The sequence below is a fragment of the Zonotrichia leucophrys genome, chromosome 1A (assembly GCF_028769735.1).
Source record: "Zonotrichia leucophrys gambelii isolate GWCS_2022_RI chromosome 1A, RI_Zleu_2.0, whole genome shotgun sequence".
NCBI lineage: Eukaryota > Metazoa > Chordata > Aves > Passeriformes > Passerellidae > Zonotrichia > Zonotrichia leucophrys.
In genome coordinates this window covers 72,589,057-72,599,922 of record NC_088170.1, presented here as the reverse complement: position 1 = coordinate 72,599,922, position 10,866 = coordinate 72,589,057, and the positions used below count along the sequence as shown (strand labels likewise).

Genomic DNA, 10,866 nt, shown 5'->3' with positions numbered 1-10,866 from the left:
CCCTGGCAGCCGATGGTGGCAAACACCGGGAACGCTCCGGTGCTGGGATCCAGCCTTAACCCCGGAGCTGGGCACAGAGGGAAGGGCTGGAATTGGGAATTCCCTGGCTGGAATTGGGCTTTCCCTGGCTGGGATCTCCCTTTTCCTGTTTGGGATCAAAGGAGGCGCTGCGGGGCCAGAGCAGCCGGACGTCCTGGATTTATGGATTTATGGCTGATTTAGGAGCAGGACCTGACCCCCCAGCCCCGTTCCCAAGGGAGCCAGAACCTTCCCTGTGGTTTCCCATTTGGCTGAGGCTGTGACTCAAGGGTTGGAGCATGAGAGTGATGAGGAGAGACCTTGGGATAGAAATCCTGGGGATTTCAGGGAAGGTTGGTTTCTCCCCCAGCCTTGGGGACAGGCAGGAACATTCCAGAGGGGATGGATCCATGGGATGAGGGCGGAGGGGACACTGGGGACAGGCAGGAGCTGCTCTGAGCGTGTCCCTGGCTCCTCCTTCCCTCCCCACGCTCCCATTCCCAGTGTTTGCTGTAAATAGGGAATATTTATAAAAATTTATTGCAGAGATTTCTAAACTCACCCGAATCCCGTTTTTCCCAGAGCTTTTGGCTTTGCTGGGATCTCCTGGAGCAGGAGATTTGCACCTTCCCAATGGGCTCCGGCGTCAGTACAAATCAATCCAATCCCAGTCCCAGGGGCTGGGAATTCCAGGGGTCCCAGGGCTGAGAATGGAGCAGCTCCTTCCCTTGATTTTATCCCTGTTCCATTTTCTCCGTGTGGGAGAGGCTGTTCCAGGCTGGAGCCGTCCCAGGGTGTCCCTGGCGCTCTCGGGGGTCCTGGATTTTCCCTTTTCCTTGTTTCTGTCTTTGCCTTCCATGTCTGACCCGGCTGCGGCGGCAGTTGAGGGGAATTTGGGTGGAAATGTGGAGTTTTCCAGGCATTCTCCTTGATGTGACATTTTCCAAACCTTTCCTTTATCCCTCCCGAGTCCTGGGATCCCAGCTGGCTCATCCCCTTCCCCAGGGGCTCCTGGTGGTTTTCCCTGGTGAATTGGCTCCAGCAGATCCCGCCCGGCCTCCTCCGTCCGTCCGCACTCGGAGCATTCCATGTTTGCAGTTGAGTTGGAGCCTCTGGAGCTGCTTTTCCAGGGCTTTTCCAGGGCTTTCCCTTGCAGGGGCTGGCTGGGAGCATTGGCTCTGTGACTGTTAGCACAAACCATGGATTCATCCCCCGGGACACCCCGGAGCCCCAGGCTGATCCCAGAGTGACCCCAGCCGGGCTGTTTGTTGGGAATAATTCCGGATCTCCAGGAGAGCAGGAGGTTCTGGGGCCGCAGCAGTGCCTGGGGCTGGCAGGGCCTCTCCTGAGGGAGCGGATTCTGCCTGGGCTCCGTGCCCACCCCGGGGGCTCCGTGCCCATCCCAGGCCGTGCCCATCCCAGGCCGTGCCTGGCTCCCAGCCTTGGCTCATTTGGGAAAAGGCCTTGGGAATGGCACCTCTGCCATCTCCACGTCCCGGCTGAGGCAGAGCTGATCCCAGGCTGTGGGATGGGAGCTGGAGCCTTCCCTGAGCACAGGAGATCCCATAACCCCAACAGCCCGGGCAGGGGGAGGCGCTGCTGCCCGGGGGTGGGGGTTCGTGGATTTGGGAAGGTTGCTGGGGGTCCCCAGGCCGAGCCCTGAATTTCGGCGTCGCTCCGCTCCTCCTCCTCCTCCCGCTGTCCCCAGATCCCGCCGTGCTGTCCCGAGCTGTCTCCCTGGAAATGTGCGCTGGCACCGGGGCCAAGTCCCGAGGGAGGGCTGGGCTGTCCCGGCGGGCGGGGCGGACTCGATGCCTTTCTCCACAACCACCGGCCCCGCAAAGCAATAAAACCACGGAGGGGCCGCGGGGAGACCCCGGGATCCGCTCCGGGCGGGCACGAGGGCGATGCCGGGGGAGCCTTCTCACGATGCCAACTGCCCTTAACCTGGGATCCGGGTCTTTGTAAGCAATGTCTGTGTATTATGTGTAAATATGAGGGACAAATTTGAAATTACTGCCTTTTCCCTGTTTATTTTTCTGAGTAATTCCAGATGTACTTTAGTCTCTCTACTGTCAAAACTTTTATATTGTAAATCTGATGCTGGTGGCTTTTTTGGTTATTTTGGTTTGGTTTTTCTTTTGGTTTTTTTTTTTTTTTTTTTTTTTTTTTTGTAAAAAAGCGACCAAAAAAGAAACAAAAAAAAAAAGAAAATAAGAAAAAGGAAAAAAAGTCTGCATCTCTCTATGTTGTCAGTTTTAGGCTGTAAATTCCAACTATCAATAAAAGCTCAAAATTCACGTGCCAGTGCTGGGTTCCTCCATCCTGCAGGACACGCCAAGGGTCCCGAGGGGCTCGGGGATGGTCGGGGCCAGGAGTGGGGCTGGACCCTGATGGAATCATGGAATCCCCAAGGCTGGAAAAGCCCTGCCAGTGCCAGCTGTGCCCGACCCGCACCTGTGCCCAGCCCAGAGCCCTGAGTGCCACCTCCAGGATCTCCTGGGACACCTCCAGGGATGGGGGCTCAAAACCTCCCTGGGCAGCCCCTGCCAAGGCCTGACCCCTTTCCATGGGGAAATTCCTGCTGTGCCCACCCTGAGCTGCCCTGGCCCAGCCTGAGGCCGCTCCCTCTGCTCCTGTGGGGTTGGAATGGCGGCAGCAGGGGTGGGAGGGACAGAGCGGATCCAGCGTGGTGCAAATGTTCCTGTGCCAGATCCCCCAGGAGCTCTGCCCTGTGACAGGAGCTGAGCCCGTCCTGGGCTGGCCCCAGGCTCTGCCCTGTCTTCCTGTGCTCAGCAAGGCAAAAGGAGCGTCTCTCATATTAATTTTTTTATTAAATTCCGTTAGTTTTCTCTTTATAGAATAACCTTTTCCTCTAGGCACAAATACAATACAAGGACTCTGCATGTTTGACACAATGTACAGAAACTTCAATAATCTACAACTGCTCAGGTAAGTTACAAAACCTCCGTGTTACACCTGCACAGCCAGGATGGTACAGAGGAACGGGGCGACTGTACAAAGAGCTCTGCACTGAAATAAAACGCTGGACTTTAAAAACAAGACGGGTGGAGGGGCTGGCGGAGCTGGGGGGGTCAGTCCTGGGGGTGCTGGGGGGTCCCGGGCAGCAGTGGGGCCGCAGTGACCCCACGGTGCCCTCCGGGGTCCCCCCACGCCGAACCCCCAGTTCACACCAGTGCGGGGGCTGCAGGAGCCAGTTCGGTACCGAGAGCCACCCCCAGCACTGAGGGGCAGCAGTGGGGACGGGACAGCAGGGCTGGGACAGGGACAGCGGGGCTGGGACAGGGACAGCGGGACAGGAGCTGCTCCCCCGGGCTGGGCACAGGCAGAGCACAAAGGGGGCACCCGTGGGGTGGGGGGGGGGATGTGACCTGTGCAAAGGGGACCCTGCAGGGACCAGGTGGCACTTGCAGGGCCCCTGCCCAGCCCCGCGTGCCTTCAGCCAGAGGGGACCCTCATCCCGGGAGGGCACAGAGGGGCACCCAGGAGGCCGCAGCATTTGGCACCTCCGCAGGGAATGTGCCCTCGGGCCAGCCGGCCTGGAGGTAGAGACTGCCCCAGCCAGGACAGGGAGCCCAGCGGGACAGGGACCCCCTGCCCACAGCCCGAGGAGCCTCCTGCCCGCGGGGTGCAGCGTGGCCACAGGGACACGGAGCCAGCACTGCAGCATCCCAACATTCCCAGCACTCCCGTTCCTGTGCACAGCTGGGACAGAGACGGGATGGTCCCGGTGCTCTGTGCTGTCCCCTGTGCCATCATCCCCTGAGCTGCAGGGCTGTCCCCTGTGCCATCATCCCCTGAGCTGCAGGGCTGTCCCCTGTGCCACCCCCTGAGCTGCAGGGCTGTCCCCGGTGCCATCACCCCCTGAGCTGCAGGGCTGTCCCCTGTGCCATCATCCCCTGAGCTGCAGGTCCCGGCTCCAGCAGGACGGGAGCGGAGCCCAGGACTCGCTCCCAGGCCGGGAGGGGCAGGGCAGGTTCCGGCGGCGCTGGCAGACATGCAGGGGGGCAGGACGAGGGGCAGGACGAGGGGGCAGCTCCGCCTCCCCCCGCAGTGTGGGGTGGGGGTGTGGGGTGCAGGATCCCCTGCCCGGGGAGCTGGAGCGGGGCTGGGGCACACGGAGGACACGGGGTCACGACACGGCTCAGACGGGGCCGGGGGCGGGACGGGCCCCCGCCCGCTTCAACGCGAGGAATCCCTCCCTGTGCCACCCCTGCCCGCTGGCCGGGAGGAAGGGCCGCTCCTCCTCTCCCTCAGTCCCGGGCTCGGCCTCGAGCCTGGCGCTGCCTCTGCTCCCGCTGCGGGCCCGGCAGCCGTGCCTGGAATTGCGGCTCCGCTGAGCCGGGCTCACGCGTCCGACAGGCAGCTCTGGATGCGGTCGATCCACTGCTGGGCCAGCTGCACGTCCTGGGCGCAGAAATTGTAAACTCGTTTCGTCGTCTTCAGCTGCGGGCAGAGAGAGCAGGGGCTGAGGGCGGTACCCGGGACAGCTCCGGGGCCGCGGCCGCAGCCCGGAGTGACAGGAGCTGCCCAGGGCCAGCCCCTGGGGACACTCACGTCGAAGAAAGCTTTCTCATCCACCGTCTTGGGGGCCCCCATGGTGGGAGTCCCCGGGGTGATGGACTCCACCTCGGCCAGGTCAATGACGCCCTTGCACTCCGTGTCCATCCGGCTGTCGTAGTACCGCAGCTGCAGGAGAGCCGCGCTCAGGGCAGGCAGGGATGGGATGGGATGGGATGGGATGGGATGGGATGGGATGGGATGGGATGGGATGGGATGGGATGGGATGGGACAGAGGGACAGGACAGACCCCGGGCCCCACCCGGTACCTGATGTTTGGTTTTATCCAGCACAAACCACCGAGACTTCCAGGGTTTCATGAAGGCGCCTTTCTTGTACAGAGACCCCTCGTAGGATCTGCAGGGCAGGAAGGGGTGGAACAGCGGGGTCAGGGATGGAAACCCACCAGGACCCACATCCTGCCCCCCGGGAGGGATCCCCCTCCTGCTGCCACCATTGCCAGCCCATGCCCAGCCCCGCCTGCCTGTTCTCGCTCTCGGACATCTGGAACTGGCTGTAGAGGGTGGAGGTGCTGCGGCGGCCGCCCGGCTTCCCGCTGGACGGGGTGGAGGTGCTGCTGGTGTCGCTGTCCAGGCTGAGGTTGAGCGTGGAGCCCACCCCGCTCTCCTGCAGGTACACGCCCAGCGAGCGCCGCTGGTGGGACAGCCCCGATGACATCAGCAGGGAGCTGGGGGTCTGCGGGACAGGGACAGTGAGGGGGGCTGGGGCTGAGCTCCAGCAGCAGCAGCAGCATCACCACAACCACCACAACCACCACAACCAGCAGCAGCAGCAGCAGCAGCCAGCAGCAGCACAGCCTGCCACGCCCTGTCACACCCTGTCACAGCCACTGCCACGCCCTGTCACACCATCACAGCCCCATCACAGCCCTCGCCACAGCTACACCCACACCCTGGCACACACTGTCACACCCTGTCACATCCTGTGACAGTGCCTGGCACAGCCCTGGCACCCCCTGCCACCTACCCTGTTGCCCTCCTGCCGCCCCTCCGTGCGCTGGGACGCTTTCACCTTGTCCCACGTGTCCTTCCAGCGCTCCGGGACCTGCCCCAGCTCCATCTCCAGGTTCTGCAACTCCTGTGGGGGGGATGGATTCCAGCATCAGCCCCGGAGGGTACAAACCCCCTGGGGCCGCTGTGCCTGTGCCAGGGCTCTGCCGGGTGCCATCCCCGGGGCAGGATGCCCACCTCGAGCAGTTTGGAGATGGCGTCGGGCTCCACGCGGCTGCGGTTGTCGTAGCAGGGCCAGATGATGCGGCGCTTGCTCTGCGGGGCCGCCGTGTCCTGGCGATCCGGCTCCTCCGCCGGCTCCGGCTGCCCCTGCGCCAGCTCCCAGTCGTACGGGGGGCCCTCGGACAGCGTCTCCTCCGTGTAATAATCCCACACCTTCAGGTTGGAGATGTTGCTGTACGGCCTCAGCACCTGCGGGAGGGGTGGGGGAAGGCTCAGGAAGGGCAGCGGGGCCAGGCTGGACATTCCTGGCCAGAACAAGGGGACAGCGTGTCCACATGGAGAGCTGGGAGTGTCCAGTGTGGAGAGAGGGATCCAGAGAGAGCTGAGAGCCCCTGGCAGGGCCTGCAGGGGGACTGGGGACAAGGCCTGCAGGGACAGCACCCAGGGAATGGCTCCCACTGCCAGAGGGCAGCCATGGGTGGCATCTTGGCAATGAGCAATTCCTGCCTGGGCTGGCATTGCCAGAGCAGCTGGGGCTGCCCCTGATCCCTGCAGTGCCCAAGGCCAGGCTGGGCACTGGGGCTGGAGCAGCCTGGCACAGTGGGAGGTGTCCCTGCCATGGCAGGGGTGGCACTGCAGGGGCTCTGGGGTCCCTGCCCAGGGGACAAATCCCAGCTCCAGCTGCTCCTGCAGGGGGGATCCCGGGGTGCCCCCAGCCCTCACCTCGCCGTCCTCAGGTGCGTACAGGTAGTTGAAGAAGATGGGAGCTTTCTTGTTGAGGCGGTCGATGTAATCCCAGATGGATTTGGAGACCTGCTGGCCCTTCCGCTCGCCCTTCTCCTCGTACAGGAGCCCTGGGGGACAGAGGGGACAGCGGGTGTGACGGGGGCAGGGGCAGGAGCCATCCCTGGCCCCGCACGCCGCGCTCACCCAGCTCGATGCGCTCGTAGTCCGAGTCCAGCAGGAATGTCCGGAAGCGGTTGGAAATGTAGTGGTAGCTGAGGAACTTCAGGTAGTACTGGCTGAACTCAAACTCCATGGGGAACTGCAGGTGGATCTGTGGGAGAGCCCGGGATGGCTGGGATCAGGCACACAGGCTGGGCTGGGCCCTCCCGCCTGCCCCAGGGCACACCTGGGGGTTCCAGCAGGCACTGAGGGGTCCCTCGGGGTGCTGGGGTTCCCACTGGACACTCGCAGACTCGGGGGCACTCAGGGGTTCCCCCATGGCCCAGGTGCCCGGGCTCACCTGGTGCACACAGTCCAGGAACTGCAGGAAGATGGGGGCGAAGCCGCTGCTCTGGCCCGCCAGGGTCTGGGCGCCGCGGTGGCTGAAGCGGTGGCCGAAGGAGAGCCACTCCTTCTCCACCAGCAGCCGGAAGCCCTCCAGCGTCCGGTAGTAGGGGTCGGACAGGAGCTGCACCAGGGACACCACCTGCGGGGACAGGGAGCTCCAGGGGCTGCGGGGCACGGCCGGGGCCGCCCCGGGCAGCGCCGCGCCCTCACCTGCGTGGTGATGTCCCAGCCGTCCTCCAGACTGACCAGCACGGACGAGCCCGTGTCCAGCAGCTCCACCACCAGCACCGAGATCTGCAGGATCTTGTGGATCTGCCAGGGCAGGCCCAGGAGTGAGGAGGGCGCAGGGAGCTCCTGGGCTGGGTGTGGGGGCAGTGTCCCCTTCTCCGGGGCGAGGCCACGCTCGGGGGTCACAGGGGCCACCACCACAGGGGCTCGGACACGGCAGCAGCAGCAGGGACGGGACCCTCACCCCCTCCAGAGTGGGACCCCTCCCATGCCTCCACATTGGACCAGTCCCCCTGAGTCACTGCCCTGGCTCATCCTGGCACTGCCCTGTCCAGCCCCTCTGGAGCATCCCGTGGGTCCTGCCTGGCATTCCTGGCTGGCAGCTCTGCCCAGCATCACGGAGCTGAGCTCTGGACTGTGCCACCCTTGTCCCTCACACCCCCCTGCGTGTCCCCAGGGTGCTGCTGTGCACAGGGCACTGGAGCCCATCCCGCCCAGAGCCCCCAGGGGAGGGGAGGGCCCTGTCTGTGGGTGTGACTGACCTGGGACAGCCACTCCGAGTCCTCCAGGGAGCGCAGGTAGGCCACGCTGGGGTCGCTGGAGGGGCAGCCGGGCACGCAGGCCTTCATCAGCTTCTTGAAGCTGGCCTTGACCTGGCGCACGTCGAACACCTCGATGGGCACCACCTCCCAGTGCTGCAGCGGGTCTGGCTTCACACCCTGCAGGGGGACAGCACGGCCTGGGCTGCCCTGGGCTGGCCTGAGCCACTGCCACCCTCGGGGGCAGGGAATTCTCTGCATTGGAAAGGCCCTCGGAGACCGTGGAGCCCAACTGTTCCCCAGCACTGCCAAGGCCACCACTGACCCTGTCCCCAAGTGCCACATCCACACAGCTCTGAAATCCCTGCAGGGATGGGGGCTCAAAAACTCCCAGGGCAGCCCCTGCCAAGGCCTGACCCCTTTCCATGGGGAAATTCCTGCTGTGCCCACCCTGAGCTGCCCTGGCCCAGCCTGAGGCCGCTCCCTCTGCTCCTGTCCCTGTTCCCTGGCTGTGCCCTCCTGGCAGGGACTTGTGCAGAGCCACCAGGGCCCCTGAGCCTCCTTTGCTCCAGGCTCAGCCCCTGCCCAGCTCCCCCAGCTCTGCTGGGGCTCCAGGCCTTTCCCAGCCCCGTCCCTCCCGCAGTGGCGGTGTCACCTTCAGCTGGGACTTGTCGCCGATGATGTAGAGCGAGGCGCGGTGCTGCCGCAGGAAGGAGGGCTCGGCGGGGGTGCCGTTGTGCTGTGTCCCCAGCAGGTCCTTGCCGGCCAGGCGGGACCCGATCTCCACGTTCAGGGCGTAGCTGCTCATGCGGCCGCTGGCCCGGATGCTGCCCCACTTCCCTGCGGGACCGGGGCGGGGTCAGGGCGGGGCCGGGGCTCGGGGGCTGCACAGCCCCACGTCCCCAGCCGGGGGCCGAGCTGTCCCCGCAGCCCGGCCCGGGGGGCACATGCCAGGGAGGTGCTGGGCACCAGGTTTGCTTTGGCTCCTTCTCCCTCTGGGTGCTGCAGGAACTCCTGCCCGTTGGCTCCGTGGCTGGTCACTGGCACTGTCACACCCCTCTCCAGCGTCACCGGGACCCGCCACCTGCACCACAGCCCTGCCCGCTGTGCCACAGCCCTGCCACCAGCTGCACCCTGCCCTGGCACCACCGCCCCGCACCGCAGAGCCCGGGAGCCCAAAGCAAACCTGGCGAGGCTGCCCGGTACTTACCGTGCCCGCGGCACACCTGGAGCAGGGGGCTCGGGGGGTTACTGGGGTTACTGGGCATTAGTGTGAGGGGCAGGGAGTGGGTGGGTGGCTGGGTGAGTGGGGTCAGTCACAGTGGTCAGTCACACCCCGCCGGCTCGGGCGCGTCCGTACCTCGGGGCGTCTCGCGGCCCTTCGGCGACGCGCACTTGGGGGAGGACAGGGTGATGACCCTGGCTCTGTGACCCAGCCCTGGGGGCACAGGATGAAAGTGACCTCAGCAAGGGACACGGAGCCACAGACAGGCAATGGGATGGAGGTGATGGCACCGGGGCTGGGGGAGAGCCCTCCCTCCCTCCCTCCCTGTGGCTGCGGCTCAGGGGATCACCTGCTCTTCCCAAGGAATCATCACCTGCTCTTCCCAGGGGATCACCTGCCCTTGCCCAGGAATTATCACCTGCTCTTCCCAAGGAATCACCTGCTCTCCCCAGGGGATCACCTGCTCCCCCCAGAGAAGCATCTACTCTACGAGAGCTGCCCGGGGCTGGGGGTCTCGGCGAGGCCCCCAGGCAGCGCCCCCGTCCCGTCCTCACCTCCGCGGCTCAAAGTCCCAGGCCCTTCGTCCTTCCCTCCCATCACCTGCTTCATGAGCGATCCCAGCTTAGGCTGCTGCCTCTTGTCGGAGAAATCTGCAGCACCAAGAGAAGGTCAGCTCCCGAGGCCCTGCCCAGCTCCCGAGGCCCTGCCCAGCTCCCGAGGCCCTGCCCAGCTCCCGAGGCCCTGCTGGAGCCAGGCAGGGCGGGGAGGAAGCAGCAGCAAGCGGAGCCCCAGGACGCAGAGCCAGCAGGGGAAGCACCATCCAGCTGGAGCCACGGAAAACCAGTGCCTGGGGCAGCCCTGGAGGAGGGGACTCGGCCCCCAGCCCACCCACAGGGTGGGGTCACCCTGTGCCAGCCCTGCCAGGTCACCCGTGCCAGCCTCAGAGCCAGGCTGAGCCCCCTGCTCTGGCCACGTCCCCCTGCACTGGGGAAAGGCCTCGGAGGGGCTGTTGGGAAGTTCTCTCTTCTCTTCAGGATCAGGGAGCCCCCCTGGGCTCCCCAGAGCCCCCAGCCCCTGATGTGTCCACAGTGATGATGGGTGGGATGATGGGACAGCATGGATGGCACTGGGACAGGATGGATGGCACTGGGACAGGATGGATGGCACTGGGACAGCACGGATGGCACCAGAATGTGGCAGGGCAGGATGGAACTCTGCCCTGCAGGAAGGGCCAGCTGGGATGGGACAGTTGGGAAGGTCTGGCTGGGAAGGGACAGCTGGGCACAGACTTACCAGGGGTCCCCAGACCGACCCCAGCACCACGCATGGGGGACACGCAGTGCTGAGGTCCTGGTGGGAAGGGTCTGTCCCCACTGGCCCCTGGAAAGTGCCCAGATCCCAGCACAGGCTTTGGCTCCCAGTGCTCCAGGGACGCTGGGCTTCCCAAAACCCCCAGGGCTCCCAGCTCCAGGGACACCAGATGTCCCAAAGCCCATCCCCACCTGCAGCCAGGCAGACCCAGCTGGAGCTGGGAGCTCTGGAGAGGCAGCGCTGCCTCCTGGGATGTGGGAGAGCAGCTCCCTTGGGATGCAGAGCAGGAGCCAGGGCTGGCAGGAGCCCCCCGTCCCCCTCCCCTGTGCCCCCCTCACCTGCACTGCTCATGTGAGCCGAGGTGAAGCCGCTGAGGGTGTTGCGCCCGCCGGCGTCCGAGTAGTGGGGCATGGAATTGATGACGGCCTGCAGGTACTTCTCCTGCTCCAGGCTCGTGGAGTCTGCCTGCGAGGGGCCT

At 64.9% G+C, this 10,866-nt stretch overlaps 1 protein-coding gene across 6 annotated transcripts in view; it reads right to left on the bottom strand.

Annotated features, from left to right (window-relative positions):
- Positions 1-2,834: 2,834 nt before the first annotated feature.
- The window catches only part of SBF1 (SET binding factor 1), a 72,479-nt gene continuing 64,447 nt past the window's right edge, over positions 2,835-10,866 (bottom strand). For 2 of the 6 annotated variants that reach the window (XM_064703135.1, XM_064703136.1), the window contains 15 exons: positions 10,727-10,864; positions 9,632-9,727; positions 9,213-9,290; positions 8,508-8,692; positions 7,856-8,032; positions 7,296-7,397; positions 7,039-7,224; positions 6,723-6,849; positions 6,516-6,646; positions 5,808-6,041; positions 5,587-5,697; positions 5,084-5,295; positions 4,869-4,956; positions 4,597-4,728; positions 2,835-4,485 (listed from right to left, as the gene is read on the bottom strand). In XM_064703135.1, coding sequence (XP_064559205.1) covers positions 4,387-4,485; positions 4,597-4,728; positions 4,869-4,956; positions 5,084-5,295; positions 5,587-5,697; positions 5,808-6,041; positions 6,516-6,646; positions 6,723-6,849; positions 7,039-7,224; positions 7,296-7,397; positions 7,856-8,032; positions 8,508-8,692; positions 9,213-9,290; positions 9,632-9,727; positions 10,727-10,864 — 2,096 coding nt within the window. In that variant the 3' untranslated portion in view covers positions 2,835-4,386. The remainder of the gene's footprint in view (positions 4,486-4,596; positions 4,729-4,868; positions 4,957-5,083; positions 5,296-5,586; positions 5,698-5,807; positions 6,042-6,515; positions 6,647-6,722; positions 6,850-7,038; positions 7,225-7,295; positions 7,398-7,855; positions 8,033-8,507; positions 8,693-9,212; positions 9,291-9,631; positions 9,728-10,726; positions 10,865-10,866) is intronic. The other 4 variants (XM_064703137.1, XM_064703140.1, XM_064703138.1 and 1 more) reach the window with 2 other exon arrangements.